The sequence below is a fragment of the Aythya ferina genome (genome assembly GCF_964211825.1).
Source record: "Aythya ferina genome assembly, chromosome: 5".
Classification (NCBI taxonomy): Eukaryota; Metazoa; Chordata; class Aves; order Anseriformes; family Anatidae; genus Aythya; species Aythya ferina.
In genome coordinates, this window is record NC_140301.1 from 60,585,488 (window position 1) to 60,603,363 (window position 17,876).

At 44.5% G+C, this 17,876-nt stretch overlaps 1 protein-coding gene across 13 annotated transcripts in view; it reads left to right on the top strand.

The window, feature by feature from the left end:
- SLC35F4 (solute carrier family 35 member F4) overlaps positions 1–17,876 on the top strand; it is a 101,575-nt gene that overhangs the window by 60,560 nt on the left and 23,139 nt on the right. Inside the window, exon 1 of one of the 13 annotated variants that reach the window (XM_084521073.1) lies at positions 1,951–2,340. The exons of 7 other annotated variants lie outside the window; for them this stretch is intronic. Coding sequence is in view for 1 of the 6 variants with exons in the window: in XM_084521060.1 (XP_084377186.1) it covers positions 7,784–7,859 (76 nt within the window). In the remaining 5 variants the exon portion in view is untranslated. Of the gene's footprint in view, positions 1–1,950; positions 2,404–7,266; positions 7,860–17,876 lie in introns of those variants that run through there. 5 more of the 13 variants (XM_084521067.1, XM_084521072.1, XM_084521061.1 and 2 more) reach the window with 5 other exon arrangements.

The window sequence follows — 17,876 nt, forward strand, 5'->3', positions numbered from 1 at the left end:
AATTGCCAAATTAGAAAATGGAGGCAGCTTATTTCATTTGGGGCAGTTTTGTTAAGAAAACACTGGGAAAGCAAATATTAGTCTGACATGTGCTTACATCTGAGCTGTTTTCCCTGGAGGTAGGGGGGAGAGCAACCAACATCCACCAGCAACAAAAAATGTAAGTGTTGGGCTTCCTTTATTTTTATTTATTTTTTATTCCTTATTATTTTCCTAACTTTATTAGGAAGCTCCAAGTTGGCTATTTGAAATTGATACCAGACTTGGTCTTTGTTGTTGCCACAGACTGTGAGCAAGGTGTCTGCTTGTGCTCTTTTCCTGCCGGTGGTGTTAGAGTGGCCAGGCTGAAGCAAGAGCCTTTCTCCTGATCAATTAAATTTGAAAAGGGTTTGAAATTCAGCTGCCTTTTGATGAGGAACGCCCAGGCTCCGAGGAGCTGAAGGCTTCCCAGATTGTGTGTCAGAAGCTCACAGCGTGAGCTCCAAGGCTTGCAATTTTAGCAGTGCTGCTGAGCAGATCCGTCCACCTTTACAGGTGGGCTGCACTGCAGGGAGGCCGCTGAGATCTGTTTTTTTTTTTTTTTTTTCAAATGAGGTCTGCGCATGCTGCAAATGAAATTTGTGTGCGTGCTGCTCATAAGATTCCTGCTCTTTGCTGTGCCTGGCTGTCAGTAAGCTGAAATTTATGATGCAGTGCTAAACAAATGTTGTTTTATTGATTCAGGATTAGGACAGCAGGATCGATTCAACCTGACTGAGGCTCTGAGGCCAGTAGCAAGTGCACACAGCACAGCTGAAGTGAGGTTCCTTTTGAAGTCTTTTTCGTTTTTCATTGAGCACCTCCTTGTTCTTCTGCAAATACAAACGTGAAAGAGTTCCTAATATTGTAGATACCTTTTAATACTTTTGTCAACCTGAAATTCAGGTCTCGTTTCCTGTAACGCCAAAATATTGAAGGTGCATCTAAGTTGATGTATTTGCTGTTCTCATGAAACACTGAGTGGCCCTTTTAGAAATTGGAGGAAGGTTTGTCCATGCGCACGATTGACATTTCTTCTTTATTCCTTTAATTGCATTAGAAGCTTATTATTCCTAACTGTATGACCTTGTCATGTCACAACAGAACAAAAAAAAAAAAAAAAGCAAAAAAAAAAAGCTGCTTTGCTTTGCCAGCTCTGGAGAGGGTTTTTATGTTCTAAAAGTCACATTGTTAAGGAAAATCTGAAGTTTATTTAAACTGAAATTTTCAGTCTCTGTTCCTCCCAGGGAAAGCATGAAAACGCTTGTTATCAGGTCTGTAAAATCCTGCAGCAAATAAAAAGCTTTCCAGAAGCACTGCAACAGAAGATGTTGGAGCTGTCGAGTCAGTTGTGTACCTCAGGTGGGAGCTCTCGCATCCTCGGGGTTTGCTCGTAAGCAGCACAGCGCTGGGTGATGTGCGATGTTGTACCCACCTGGTAGCACCATCAAAACTGTTAGGTGCTTTCCAGGTGGCCTGTGGCAGCCAGGGCACAACGGTCTGTCCGTGATCTGAGCATTTGTAACTCTTGGTGACAGTGGTGTGAGAGCCAGCAGCATTGAATCAAGCTGTAGCTGCTTGCCTACAGCGCTCTGAGGTCTGGGGGGACACAATGCACTGAAAAAGCACTCACTTGTGGCAGCAGGGAGCTCTCCTGTCCTGTCTGATAGCTGAGCACCACCAAATCTTCCTATCATCACCCTTGAGTTGATGTTTAGCCAGTGCTGCTAATCTTACTTCTGTAAACTGCCTGCTTGGGAAGCCTAAAAATAGATCACGTTGCATTTTTCTGCTAGAAAAACAGTGGGTACTAAGGAGTGAATTCCTGGGCTGATTTATTGAAAATAGCAACCCATGTTAACATGAGCCTCTGGGGATCGGTACATAAACACCCAGCCCCAAGGGAATTAAAATCTTTTCAAATGTAGTAGTGTTGCTTGTAGTTAGTAGGTGAGATTTTAGCAGGAAATGAGTACTCTGCTTTTAGGTATTTGCAGAATACCAGAAAAGCTGCATAAAGTTCTCTCTGTCTCAGTGAACATAATGCATGAGACTTCAGTGTGCCTTCAGTACGAATGTTCTCAAATATAACATATCTGATTACTAGAGAAGTCGAGGTTAAGAAAGGCTTCCTATCACAAACCAAGTGATGGCCCGAAGCACCAGCTCCCAGGCTGAAATCCCATTCCAGGAGTGCTCGCCTGGTTCTGGCTCTTTGGCCAGAAGATTTGGTGAAGACAAGCGGGAGCTCACTGCTGCTGACATGGTGGGTTTTATTCCACTCATCAGGAAGGCTCTTGAGAACAGAATTGCTTTAAACAAGTGAGTAGGACTCTCCGAGCACTTCAGTATCTCTCCCAGCTGGGGCTGTGCTGAATCTCCTGAGTAAGTATGAGTCTGGTGTTCACCACCTGAGTATGGCTTGGGAACGCTGGCTGGATTTATAGTTGGGGATTGATTAATCGACATACTCTGTGCTGGAGGAGTCAGGCGTTTGGCCAAGTAGCCAGTGGATGTGTGAAAGTACAGAGGGAAAAATAATTTTGCACTGTCTTGCCCTCATATGATCTGTGAGCACGTGCTGGTGGGGCTGAAGGACCATGCCCCAGATGTTTGTGGGATGCTCATCAGAACAGAGTTGATATGCTGGTATCCAGCAGCATGTAAGCCAGTGAGGATTTTGCCTGAGTTAAGACAAATCAAGGAATTCAGGATTTGATTCTTAAAAATCCCTGTGGCATCACTTGACACAGCAGAAAAAATTACATTTTTTTTCTGGAAGCCTTAGAAGTTGTTTTGGATTGAGATTACTGTTCGAATCAAGTAACATTTGCTGCTTGCTTCTGGTAAATGTTCAGACTAAAGCCTTGACTCCTCTTTTACATAAAAATGCCTTTTGTAGGATACATCTGTTTTGATCTCAGTTTGACTGTTTGTTTCCTCGGTGCCTTGCATCTAATTTATATTCCAAGGAGATAAAATGAACTTGATAACAGCCCTTTAGCTTGTCATCTTAAAACACATGCTCAGCCTGGGAGAGCCAATAAAGTCGTGTTTACGAGAGTCGTATAGTCTAGTGATTGGGAACAGACTGACCTGGTGGCTGGGGGGCGTTATGCAAAGTGGATTGCATACAGATCTTGTAACTAGCAGCATTTAAAACAAACAAGGACTACAGCGTTGGATCTGAACCCTGTTCTAAAACCAATTAAAGTCAAAGAAAGTCTTTTCATGTCTTTGGCCTGCGTTAAGAATGTTTCCCAATGGAAGAATCTGCCCTAATTTGGTGTCTAAAAGCTGGATGACTAGGGGTGAGCAAATCATCTCTTTGCTTTTACAGCCATTGGAAAGAAATGTGTTCAATATTTTGTCACTTCCCACTGGGATTATATTAGTATTGTGATTTTGGTTGTTAATTGTTTCGCATATAGAGAAAAAAAGCCCTGCAAACCAAACCTGCTGTAGCTCATGTAGTTTATTGGTTAGTCCTATATACACCGTAACCAACTATCAATGCGAGGTGGCGTAGCATCCTTTGTGGGGACTTTTCATTTATATCTTACCACAAGATACACCTCCAAATGGTTTATTATCTCTTGCCAGTATTGTCTGCAGAAACTGCATCCATCTGGGGCCAGAGCACAGCTTGTTGTAAGCAAGCATCCCTCTGTGTGGGCCCAACATTTGAGAGAAACCTGTGGTTACCCAGAGCTCAACTGCAGCTTCTGACTTAGGTTCCAGTTTTAGTGAAGAAGAGTAAATAGTCTTTACTTTTACAGCAGGTCCCTTAAATATGCATGACTAGCTACTGTGAGCAGCAGAGTTGTGAGCCAAGAGGGCAGTATATGTTGTGACAGCACCAGCCCCTTCTGCTGTGAGCGTGGAGCACTTGCTAGCAAACGTGAGTCAGCTCTCTGGGGTTTTGCCTGCTCCCAGCCTTGGTTTTCTGTCTGGTTAGTGAGGCAGCAACCCTGCAGCTTCTCCATGGGCTCATTTATGTTAATATTTAGGGATTCAGGGGACAGAGACAGCTGCAGGCATTGTGCCTGCGCAGGGAGCGGCCTAGTGGGGAGTCCGGGGCCTCGAAGCGCTGGGACTGCTGGCTGCTGCATAGCACACGGGGATGGGGGAGCTGGGTATCTAATTCACTGGTATCTTCACATGAAAACCAGCACCAGGGATGTTTAATCCATCTTGAGAGCTTTGGTTGGGGTCTTACCAGTGTTTGCCTTAAGTAGGAACAAAGAGGTAGCTCGCTAGCCTGCAGGCTGGGTTGTAATTTACGCTGTTTAATGACACTCTGTATAGTTTGCACTGCTGTAATTCATCCTCTGTGTTTCCTTGACAAATAGGGATGCCCTGAGTGAAAATAATTGCATGTGGAGATCGGTTAAGTGGCACAATGGATTTCATTAATGCAAGCCATACTGGCTGGTGCTGTGGGCCATGGTTCCAGGTATCACAAAGCTGCCACTCTGGCAAATCACAAAACCTGTAACACGCTCTAGGCTGAAAGTGCAGAACATGAGGCAAGCAGCACCTTATGAAGATCTGCCTTAGGGGTACCTGGAAATGAATTCACCCTTGATTTTTAGAAGAACAACCCATATTTTTTCACTGTGGTACATTGCATAAGCATGAGGTGGGCACAGGACCACATAGTCCATGTTGACTTGCAATCTGTGGAGTAACTATTATGCCATCCTGGTAAATTTGGACATAAAATTCCACATTGGATGGATTTGTGTCTGAGGTACTGTAGGAGGCAAGGACAGAGCTTGCTTCTCTTCCTTCTGCTTCATATTATTTTATTCCTTTCTTTGGCACACTTAGAGAGGAGATACTGAGTACATAGGAAGGATCGGAGCACCTATATGAGTAGCCTCTTGTACATAAATGCAATCAGCATCAGTTCATAGCAGGAGCAGAAATAGGTGGGCAAAGCTTAGCTGTGTAGCCAGAGAAGCTGATGTTTTTCAACCTGCAGTCTTCAATGGGAGGTACAGGTACCCATCACACATTTTTAAAGCGGTTTGGTATCTGCTTCTTTCCTCTTATAACTGTTGTATGAAACAGAGATTGCAGGGGTAGATATTTTGAAAGGGTTCTTTCTGGGTTTGAATATGGTTTCTGAGTTACTGTGTTAAAATGATGGGTGATTTTCCTTTGGGGGGGGAAAAAAAAAAAGCAGCAGCTTTTAGATGCAACCATTTCTGCTGGTAACATTGAAATTGTCTGAAAGAAATGTCTCGAATTGCTTGACGTTGTCTCATGCATTTCACGCTCACCGTTGTTAAGGCTCGTTAATGATTCCATTATAAAGTCCTACTTTCAGAAATGGTTTTCTAAAAACCATCTCTGTGTTATATTATTATGTTGTTTATATTATATAAACGTTCAAGGACTAGACATGTATTAATAGATAGCCTTGTGATTGTGGAGCCAGCAATTACTTGACTTGTGATTACTCTATCACAGAGTCTGCTGACTCTCAGCACTTCGGCGGGGAGAATAAAATTCCTTCTGCAAATTGGGAAGATAATTTTCTTTGGAAAAGTGCTTGTTACACAGTGCGAGAAATCCTCCGAATGCAGATAAGCAGTAAAAGCTGGTTAGCTTTATGTGCTGCAGTGTGATGCTTTGGAAAAGGCTGTCATGGTGGGGAACCTTATCAGTCTCAGGGGATACAATGAAGATCCTAGAGGGGAGCTCCAAGTGCTCCAGGAGAGGACATGCTGGGTGGCAAACCAGGCAGCTGTAGCCATTTCTCTCCCCTGTGCTTCTTCCCTAGCCTGTCCCAAGGCTGCTGTACTGGGATGACCATGAGAGAAGGGGTGACAAGGTACTTCTTCCATTCTCATTCTCTTCCGTAGTGTGAATCACTGCCTGTTCCTTACTGTGCCACCTCTCCCTGGTAATCAAGATTACAGACCACACAAACCGCAGCAAAAGATGTGCAGAACAAGACTGTGCATTTAAGATAATCCTATGCTGATGGCTTGTTTACTCTGAAGAGTCTGGAGCCCCTTCATGTCTGTTCTGGATGCTGCAGAGTCATGGGTGCTGTGCCCGTTAGGATGCTGTAGCTCAGGTCTCTGCATGTGCCAGGTCTCCTGTGGCTGCATCTGGAGAGGATCTGGCCAGGACTCGTCTTTCTCTGCCCTCCTTGTGTCCTGGTTCCTTGCGGGCAACTGAAGGGAACAGTCCTTGCACACATACTCCATCATGGGAAGTGCTCTTTGTAAGGGAGCCAAGGAGCAGGCTCTCGGTTAAAAAACACACGTGTTTTCCTTCACTTGGGCAATCCAGCCCTGAGAGAGCATGGGGATGTGTGTGAGCACTTCGGAGGTGTAGCCCTACTGCAGCTCTTCCTCTACAGCACTCAGGAGGGGAATCTGTATAGCTGATGTCCTCTTCTATTGCCATTTTGTGACCATAAAGAGGCTCTTGTTACTGCTGGAAAACATTTCAGGTTCCTGCAAGCCGCCTTTAGGAAGCTGAGCACGTGGTATTCTGAGTCAGTGATTCTTGATCCTTTTCAAACCACTTTATTGCCTTCCTTATAGCCAATAACTTCTCCCTGTTTGGCTGTGTAATAGGGGATAGAGGACTAATGCCCAGGCCAGGAATCCCTGCTCCCACTTGCTAGCAATGGCACAAAGACTGTTGATGAAAGTTTTATAGGTGAGACCCTTAAAAATCCAGCAGCTTTGCTAGCATATGTTGGTATAGCTTGCTGCCATTCTTTCTGTCCTCTTTCTTTGTATTTCCCATAGTTGCTATAATAAATACATTGAATGTAAATGGTAAGACTTGCTACCTACAAATTTTTGGCCAAAACCTGGTACAGTTTTGGTGAAGAGCTCTGAAGGCAGGACGCTTATGAGAAGCTGATAAATATCTGGGGCCAAAGCAAGCTCCCAGCACAGTGCTGTGATACCCGAGTCAGTTTGGTTTTCTAAGATGTGCCAAAACTTCAGGGGTTGACACTGGTTTGCTCGATGAAACTTCCCTGTTCCTCCAAGTGAACAATGCCCAGTAGTAGAAATAATGATAAGAAGAAGGGTGTGGAAGAGAGTAGAGGTAGAAGAAAGAGTGTAAAAATGTCCCGGGTGCCTCAAGGGAAGGGAGGAAGAATCTAGACCAGCTGTGGCCTATATATGTCCTGGTTGTGACACTTCTTGTAGGGCATTAGAAGAGGAGAGGCTCCTGCAGTATCATCGCTTCTTGTCTGGCACAGAGCAGGACGTTACCGGCTCTTTTGCCCAAGGCATTCCCGGTTTCACAGCTCTATCGGAGCTACATTACTCAAAGTTGATTTGAAATAATGACCGTAATCGTACATACATTGTCACAGCGTACGGAATCAGCAAATGGCATTGCATAATTCCCTTGCAGTTGCCTGAGAAATCTCCCGTCTGCTCTGCTAGCACAGAGCAGAGCTGATGTGAAATCCTTCTTTTCATGCAAAGCGCCCGCCGCGCGTGCAAGTTACAGAAGAGCAATAGCGAATACATTTGTATTTTATCTGCTGTGCTTAACAATTGGATGAAAGATAAGTGTTAGCAGAGGTCAAGCATTGTTTGAATGTGTTGCAAGTGGTTTCCCAGGGAAACAGCAAATCAGTACTCCTAGCCTGCTGCAGCATCTCCAGAACAACATCCAGCCACCAGCCACAGCCGAGTGTTTACTTTACTACTCGGGACCAAAAGCGATGCAGACCAAAGACGAGGCGAGTGTGTGAGTGAGAGAGCCGTTTCAGAGGATGAAGAAACACTCGGCAAGAGTGGCACCGTTACCGTCCTACAATGTTTCTGAATTAAATTCGCCTGTGCCAGACGGTAAATGCTTTTTTTTTTTTTTTTTTTTCCTCCTTTATATCTGAGCCTAGGCAGGGATTTACTTTGCATGCTACTCCTGCTCTGTTCCATTCAAAGCACCGTGAGTGTCTGTGTGCGTGTAGTTGTGTATTTTTAAAGTAGCTCATGTTGTGATAGCATTTTTAGCACTTTAATGTCGTCTAGGATAAGTGCAGTTAAATTTCTCTTTCTAGGGTAAGTGCAGTTAAATTTCTCCTGTTTGTGTGTGAGTGCTTTCTGATGAAGAAACTAATGGTGAAATAAGAACAACTGGAAAAAGTTATTGTGCTTTGATTCTGTCTTTTTAAAAAAGCTGGGATATTAGGTTTATTCTACATTACTCAGTTTTCTGTAGTATTTTAATAATGTGCTCTAGAGCTATATTTTTGTTTTAAAGGCAGAGGCTCCAACTTTTCTGTGCTTGCTGTCCCTCAGCCTGAGGTGGCAGCTGCTCCCTTGCACTGCTTTCCCCCCCTCCTTATTTCCACGAGCGTCATCTGCGAAGCAATTCCTTAATACAGCAGCCACGAGAGAGAAATGGTGAAATCAGTGGTGTGCTCTGCCCCTGACATGACAGCCTAACGCCAAGTGCAGGAGCAGGGCTCGTTCCCTGCAGAGCTCTTGCCAACTTCGCAGCAGGCTTCGGTGTCAGCTGGAAACGCGGTGATGCCCAGCGAGGGACAGCACTGCTTGCAGCGGGGATACTGAAAGCGGACAGCAGACACGTGTGGTGTAAATCAAAGGTTGAAAGGGACGCTTGCGTAAAATATTCCTAATGCTCAGGTTTGTGGTTTTGTTGTTTCCTTATTGCCTGTAGCAATCGCTGGCTTTAGCCGTGCTGTCTCAAGCTTATTGCACTCGGCATCAGACGGCTGGAGGAGCCGAGCGCTGCTTTCAGCAGGTGTGGGACGGTGTTAGCAGTGCCCGGGCTGTAAACTCGCAGGGTATGTGCTGTCTCCCTGCTGGTGGTTGTTATTCCAAGCAGCAGCGAAATTGTGATTCCTTTTTTTCCTGGTTGAATTCAGCACGACGTCCAGGATGAAAGCAAAGCAAGAGACGCCGCACGGTGCTTGGCAGCGGAGCGTGACTCTCGGTTCTTCAATCTACCCAGGTCGGAGGGGCTTAAATTACAAACGGAGCTGGCTTTTGATACAGCAGGCTATAGCCTGTCATGTTTCTTTGGGGTTTGTGCACAATATTGAGTATTTTGCAGGCTGAGCATTCACCTGGTGTTTCTTCCTTGAGGGAAAAACGCCCTAAAGAAAGTTGAAGGAGCTGGCAGAGCTGGCTGCTTATGTTGGGCCATTGCTGGTGTGCAGCACCGGATTTTAGGAAGTGTGAAATCGTGAAGTGTGCCCTCACCTTGTTGGAAAGGAGCAGCGTTGCAGTGGGATGAGCTGGCTGGCGTGCCCACGGGCTGCCTAACGTGGTGATGTGCTGCTGTTTATTTCCAGCTGCCAGCACGGACGGGGCTCGTGCCATGCAAGGCGGTGAGCACACAGCATTAAAGACCCGCCCCCCCTACCCCGAATAGACAGCACACGGCCAGTGCTTGCCTACAGCTTAACCCCATCCGGCTGCTGTCAGCCAGATCTGTTCAGGAGTCCGTCTGAACCTGCTCCCAGCACTCAAAAATTGCACTGCCGGGTTCCTTAGGGAGGGAAAATCCAGTCCTCGTAGGAAGAAAGAGCAACAGACTGGAAGTGACTACATGACAGCGCTTGTCATAGCCAACGGGCTGGAAATGGAAAGGTCCTTGCTAGGGATGAAGCTGGCCAGGCAGAACTAATACCGGGGCCTCTGCTAACCCGTACGTTAAATGCGTGTGCAGCCAGTTTTACAGAGCAGCAAAGATTTTAGCAGGGATTTCCAGTGAATCCTAATGGGGTAGGGCGGCCAACTTCCCAAGAGCGCTGCAGCTGTCCCTGCTTTCCTGCCCAGGCACGGGAAGAGCACGTGGCAGAGATGCCACAGGGACTGGGGCTCTGGGCCTGTGTGCTGGGAGGAGAGCAGGGGAGCTTTGCACTCTACCGTGGCAATTTTCAAGCTGTGTAGGTTTGTGGCTTTTTAGGCTTTCTACCTTTCTGGAAGAGCCACGGAAAGAAAATGGAGCAGAGACAGCTGCCGAGAAGGGTTGGCACTGGGAGCTGAGCGGTTCTGGGAGGTGTGGGGTGGGTTTCGAGCCAGGACCCCCAACCACGTGAATGCTTTTGAGGACGTCTTCATCCCAGTGTGGCGAGCCCTCACTCCCCAGCACAGCATCAGCTACAACAAGAAGACTGACTGCATGTACGTGAGTGCCTGAAGGACGCTTACCCAGATGTGCCATCAAAGAAGAGGCACTGCAGGGGAGAAAAAAACAGTATGAAGGTGTCTTATACATCTCCAGGGGTTACAAAATGCAACACAACCATGATAAATGCTCACTTTTGCCCCACCTGCTTACCTCTGAAATATTCTTTTACCCCACTCCTCCTCAAAAGTGCTTAAATGGGCTCAAAGGCAGACAAGGAGATTAAAGCAACAGCTTAATGCCTAGCTGGTAAGCAAGTACCAAAATGCTGCCAGGAGCCTGAGGCAGATTTGGACTCATCCAGATGCATCTAAAGCCTCTCTAAGCACTGAGAAAGTTGTCTGAGCTTCCTGGAGTCATCAGGAGAGGTGGATGCCTCTGAAAGGTGATTCATCTCCTAAGATTGGTATCGTAGGGAGCTGGAATGAATCACCCTCTGGAGGCACCCATCAGCCAGGAGAGGCAACAGTTTGTGTAGGAGATAAATATAAGCAATTTGATATCGAGTTGTATGTCAGCGCGCTGCTCTCACCCTCTTATCTTAGGAGACCCATGAACCAGCCTGGATTTATTGCAGCATTTCTTGAAAGTAGAAGCTAGCTCATAATTATTTAATAACAAGGTGCAAATGTGTGATTTCAGGTGTGTCCTGGGTCTAAGCTCCTTTCACAACAACTTTGTGTTAAAGCAGCCTCGTGGCTTTCGTTGGTGCTACTCTTGATTTATTGCTGTGAAAGTAGAATAAGGGTTTAACTCATAACATCTCTTACTTTCTGGAATTGTCACTAAATTTTAACAATGACAAGATTCATTGTCTTTTCAAAGGATTTTTTTTTTTGGTGATAATCATAACTTTTTATTTCAGGGTAAAGTGTATATATCTGGGAACCTATTAGAGGGGCATCTGGTGTAACTTATTGCACAGTTTGCAAGAGAGGTTTACTTTAAGGGGATGATGTGTGGCTTTGAGTCAAATGATTTGTGTTTATTTGTGTTTATCAGAGGAAATTACCCTTTCAGAAGTTCCAGGTGTGGAAGGAGTCTGCTGATCTCTCGTGAGACATCTCTGTGAGGTGGGATGTTTGTGTGCCTGGTCCTGCCCTTCCCAGGCTTCCTTCTGGATGGGTGAGGAAGGAGCAATAATCAGAGGCTCCTTGCATGCTGGAGGAGAAGTTAGTACCTGTCCTGGCAGTCAGTATTTTCAAACTCCAAAGATGTCACAGCTAGGTATGAATTTTGCCAAAGAATTTGATTATGAGGCAAATGGGGATGCCGACAAGCCTTTCTGACAGCAGAATTCAGTCCAAAATGTGCCACTCCAAATGGATGTTTTAAATTATTTTTGTAGACATATACAGGCAATTTTCTATTGAAGTTGTAGAAGTTTAAATTTTGACATATAAAAGTCATTCATAATTTGCATCACTTTTTCTGCATTCCAAAGCTTTTGTCTTTCTCTGAGTAAAATATAAATAATCCTTTTGACTCGAAATATACCATGTTCTGACCGGTAATCTTAAAATCTACGTAGCCAGTGTGTTTCAAAATGCTTCGTGCTCTCTCTTGCTGCCATTTGCAATACAGATAATATCAAATAAACTTATTTTCAAGACCGTTCTTACACCCACACTCTGGTGCTGGCATATTACTTCTGATGTCAAATCAGTGGGATTCCTTGTCTGTGCTTAAACAGAGGCCGTGATATTTGAGTTACGCTGAAATGAAAATGGGTTTAAAAAAAAAAGGAAGAAAAAGTTGTAGAATCATAGAATGGGTTGGGTTGGAAGGGACCTTAAGGATCATCTAGTTCCAACCCCCCCCAAGTTGTCTTGGTTAAAGTGGGTAAGGAGGAAAAGGGACTGGGAAAACTGGAACAATGCTTATGCATCAGAGCTCCCCAAAAGGCAGCCTGCAGGTTGTTTACAGACAGCAAAGCCTGACTTACATGCTTCCTGCTAAAGGGCTCTTCTCTTTCTTTTTTCTTTCTTTCTTTCTTATTCTTTCTCTCCTTCCTTTCTTCCTCCCTTGCTTCCTTCCTGGCACACCTTCGGGTGCCAGGACCAAGTGCAATCCCAGGTTGTTTTCACGACTGCCTTGTGCTATGTGAAGATGCTCCTGCCCAATTCTGTTTGCCTTCCTTTAATTCTGAACTCTTCAGATCTCGTGGTGTTTGATGCAGATGCACTCAACTCCTCATTAGCTCATTGCATTTCTTTTGCTCAAAGCTACTTACAGCCTCGTAGTTGGCAGAGTTGCACAGATCTCTTTCAATTTAATGATACATCCTCAGTCTGTAGTTATTGTCAGCTTTTCTCCCTGTTGATATATTGTTTTAGATTATGTTTTGTTTGTTTTTTTCCAGATCTTGTGTAAAGTGATATCAAGACCCATGGCTGTAATGTGCTGCAGCCTGTGTCTGTATCTTAAATCAGGAGAATTTAGCACACGGAGACCAGGTCCCAGGGCTGTTATCATCATAAAGCCAAGGAGATGCAGGGCTGGCTGGTGACCTGGGGAAGTTATCTGTGTCATCCATCCTCTAAGGCAGAGCCAAATACACCTTCATCACCCCTGACAGGTATCTCTGTCATTTGTCTGTGCTCTGAGACTTTTTAGGAACTTACTGATCACTGCAGTGAGAGCTTTCCTTCTCCCAGTGCAGGATGTGGGACGTGGCAGGGGTCTTGCCCCTGGTGTTGGCTGGTGGGAGGTGGGAAGCCACGTGGGTGAGGTTTAGTTCCTAAGCATGAGACATATCAGTTATGTATGGAGTAGGGGAGAAGGGGTGGTCTTCAGACCATTTAACTTGGATTTCCTCCCCTGATAATTAGGCTGGTGACACGTGCAGCATGACACATCCCTGGTCGGGCACTGCATTAGTTATGGGATGGCAAAATGTAAGTTATTTGCTGCCCCTTCGCTCCCTTTACAGCAAGGACAGGAGGACGTGCTGAAATCATTGAGATTTCTAATTGTGAGCGAAGTTTCCATCTGCTGATTTGAAATGAACTGTTGTGTGCAGACACCGAGAGGATAATTGGCAGAAATTGCAGATGGATGTCACAGTTAAACTACAACAAAAATATCTGCTTTTTTGCTTTCTGCTCTTGACAATAGTTAATCATAGTACAAGGAAAATGATGTACACCAGCACTGAGTCATTTGTTTTTCATTAAAATCTGAAAATCTTGTTTTCCCCTCAGGCAAAAAAATAAAAAAAAAAACAAAAAATGCTGTAACCTTCTCATCCCCTTCAAATATAAAAACTTCCAAAACAAACAATAGTAAACTAACAGAGCATTATTCTGAGCAGGCATCCTTGCTTAACTCAGACACACAGGGGCCAGTTGCAGAGTCTCAGAAGGATGTCTTCAAATGCCTGAGATACGGTGAAGTCATTTTTCTTCACAGAATAAAATAAGAGATGCTGATTCCTCAAACCTGTGTAGCACACTGTCTGTAATAGCCCTCCACCTGTGGTCTGTTTGCTTGGTAGTAATGTAATTATGGCTTCATATCCTGAGTCAAACTGCTGGTTCTGGACTCATTAAAAAGCTGGGGAGAGTTTGCCCTTGAATTTTATCTTCGCAGGTCAGCTGTTGTCCTCAGGTATGTCCAGAACAGCTTTGCTTGCTGGTTGTACTGAGTTGCTGTGGGTTTATTCCTGCATAAGGAAGGACAGGATTTGATTTTACAAGGAATTCCTTTGGCTGATATAAAATAAACCATGGAGCTAGCTCCCCACAGGACTGGTAACGTTAGATAGCCCAGCCTGCAGCTGTGTGACAGCAGTAGCAAACAACCTAATTAAAGCCATACCTACTGCTATCTAATGATGTTTTCTTCTTGTAAAATGGACAGAACAAGCTTTCCTCTACCAATAGCACCACAGTTCCCATTTCTGTTGGGCCACATGCATCAGATATTTCCCTGGCCATAAAATTGACATCACCTTCCCCTTACTGCACCGCATTAAGAGCAAATTCCGTTGCAAAATCTCCATCCCTCGTGGCTGTGAACTGACTTACCAGCGTGCACGCAGGCTGCTGGAAACAGGCTTGTGATGTGTGAGCGAGGCCTTCATCGCAGCGGATGCTCACTCCATCAGGTAACGTGGCAGTGTAAAGGAAATGTTGTCAATTCTTTCCCCGGTGCCCGATTTAGCAGGAACATTTCGATTGACGTACTTCCCACATCACACCAGACTGGCTCCTTCCTCCATCCATCTGTCAAAACTCAGCAATTGTCTCCGCGGCCGTGGTATGAAGACATCGTTTTGTCAATGCAAAAATGAAGTATTAGGAGGTGAGATTTTGAGCGCACAGTAGAATAAACATATTGTAATGCTGTTTGAATAACAGGGAGGTTGGAGATGCCTTGACTGACTTCTTGCAGCGGGTTGTCTACTGTGGTAGCTGTGGGTGAGCACTCCTCTGCAGGGCATTGAGAACATAAAACAAAAAATGATCAGCTCATAAACATGCCACTAATATAACCATCAATTTAGTTGTGTAATAATAAAAAAAACCCTAACTCACACACAAAAAAACAAAACCAAAAAACACATGCCAGCAAGCCAGATGTTACTGTCTCAAAAAGGGAAACACTTCGTGTCGTGGACACACAGGTAGGTTCTGGAAGAGAATTCAATTATCTGTTTGAGACGTTCTAAATTTCCATTGGGGCAGTCTTAAGAAAGAAAAGAAAAAAAAAAAAACCATCAATTCTATAATGACCAGGCCATAAATGTTACTCCCAGGGCTACATTTTTATATGGCATTGATTGTTTTTACTGGAAGTCCATTCAATCCATTTCTAGTAGCAACTTTGAGACCAGAAAAGGTGTCTCCAACAGAATGGCATATTTTTTAGTATTCAGAGTACTGTTGTCACGTGATAAATATGTCCTATATATACAAAAATAATCTGAAAGTTGTTTTGAATCTCAAAATAATCTTTTCTCTCCAAGCCTCCTGTATAATAGGAGTGTTTTGTGTAGCCTGGAGCCAAGGAGGGGGCAAATATTCTCACCGTGTGAGCTGCATGTGGAAGTCTCCGTATGAATGGAAAGCCACAAGTCATCATCTGTCAGAAGGGCAAGGGAGTTTTACAGGTGGACGGTGACAATGGTTCTCAGGACACATGTGCTGCAGGCTCCTGGTTTAACTCAGCCCAGCAGCAGCAGCTCACGGTGGCTCACCTCCTCCCGCAGCCTGGGCTTGGAACAGTGCTCAAGCACGTGGAAAGGAGAGGATTTGGGTGATATTAATCATGTGGTCTGGGGTAGTCACAAGCATAATTACCTTGCTAAATGGAAGTGCACTGGAGTAAGTATGTACTAATTGATGCCAGACAAGGACAGACTGTTAGAAGGATGCAGAAAGTCCCAGGTTCTCCTTGCTGCTTTTCCTTTGGTCACTACATGTATAGAAATGGCTTTGCTTCCTGAGCTGTAAGGTGTTTGCATTTGCTGGGCAAAGAAGAAGATTTACTGAAATAGAATAATAAAAAGAATCTTGAAAAATGGGACAGAGCAGAGGGTTGTTTATAGCTGATAATGAAAAGTCATCCTGTTGAATTTGATCCATTAAGTGCTTGATACAATCCTGTGGGGTCCTTTCCTGTTTTCCGTTCCCTCCTTTGTCAAGTCCGTGGGCTGAGTGTTACTTTGACACTCAATTACAAGCTCCAGGTAATCTAGGAATAATTCTGGCAGTCAGATCCATCAGACTGGCAAGATTTTTCCTCTTTGCTAGGTTTTTCCCAATCTTTTTTCAGTAGCATCCTCTCTGGAGGGGGCACGGGCTCACCACCTAAGACCATGGGGTCTCCGCAGGCAAGTGGGATTCACGTATGCAAAATTTCAGTGGCAAATGCTGCTCTTGATGCCTCCCCGAGTTTGGAGGGTCTCAGTGGATGCCTGGTTGATAGCTGGTAAATGCTTTGTGAGGCAAAGAACAGCAGTCCCATATCGTTCTGCCTTCCCTTCCTCTAACGGGGGTAGCGGCGCGCACGTGCAGGGTTTTGCTGGTGTGTGTTGTAAAAGCTGATTTGTTGCCCTTGCTGCTGATACCAGGTTTGGACAAATTATCCCAGCACATATCTATTCACCTTCCCTGTCAAAGGATCTCCTTAAAATATGTTCAGCTTCAGTAGCATTAGATGGCCTAGGCTTTCTAACGGTAACAATGAAATATTGATAAATTGCCGTGCTATCGGATTGCTTTCACATATAGAAGAAGATTTCACTAAATCAAGCAGTGACTTTCAATTAAATGCAATCTCTTGAATTGCAGTTTTGGTCTCAACTGCTGAGTTTCTCAATGTACAGGAAAAGATTGATGCTCCTTTATTGTACCAGATGTAAATAACTCGGAGCTCTTTTTGCGTATGAGGAAAAATAGGTTTCCTTGAAATTTCAGTTGCAGATCATCTGCTAGACTTCTGCTGAGCGTAACGTGAATCTGGAGCTTGCTCTAAATTACCTGAATTGAGATGTAGCATGTGTCTTTCAACTTAATGAAATCTCTTTAAATGAAGCGTATCAAAGTGAGCAGTGATTTGGGTCGATGCACCTTGGCGGCAGATTCTCAGAGGACAGGCAGTCAGCAAACACTTTCGGAAAAAATCCCCTTCAAGTTGTGGACTGGAAAATTTGTAAGTTCCTCACTGAATATTTAGGCCAGAAAGTACTGATTGTTTTAACCTTGTGGAGATTGGAACTAATTTTTGGCTGTCAAATAAAGGTGTTGTGGTGGACTTTGGAGGCTTGGTCTTGGGAAATGAGTAGAACAAAGTCCTGGAGGGAATTGCACGTCTCTTAGATTAAGATTTTCTCCATTAAAAAGTAAATATATGAAGATGAAAAGCTGTTTTAGAAGTTTGAAAATACCCAGTAGACTCTAAAAAGTTCTGTAGGGAGTGATGCTCACCGAAAAAAAAGAGACAATATAGTGCTTAGACACCGTATAGGTGTTAATCCTTCAAAATCAGCTTCAGTGGTTGTCCTGTTACAGACCTTGTGTTGTATCCCTCAGTGCTTGAATTTGTAGGGCTGTGTGGCAAGGTGGGAGCAAGCAGAAAGCATCTTGGAGGATCATCCCGAGGGGTTTATTGGGTAAAAACTGAAGTTGGAGGCTCTAAATAGGTTGAGAGGGTTTCTGTGAGCAGTACAGTGTATTCGTCTCTTTCTTCGTGGTCTTTGTAGTTAGAGCTGGTGAATCTAACATAGCTTTAAGCTAATCTTTGAAGATTATATGAGAGGCTATATGAGCCTCCTCTGGCAAAAGAGTGTTGACTTCATTCCTACAGTCTCCTAAATACTGAAATCATGGCCTTAGAATATACTTTTATGTGGTTTGGCGTGGAGATGTTTGCACAACGGGTACTGAAATGGCTCGTGTTGCAATGCAGAATGTTGCCTTCTGAGCTGCTTGCCATATTTGTTGCATACTTGGCACCTTACATGTGGGTTTTGTGTCTATTTTTCCTATTCTTTTCAATGTGAGGCCTATGTTTGTCGTATTGAATCCTTCCAAGTCATGGCAAAGTCAGTGGCTGCTCTGGGTATATGTGACTCAGGTTGGGTTGAGTGGTCACCAGCTGAAATTGCATCTGCAAAAAAAGTGCTGGGTGATCTCAACTGACCATCAACACACGTGCTTACCAAAATGACCTCTCATCTCGACTTACTGGCTCCAAAGAGG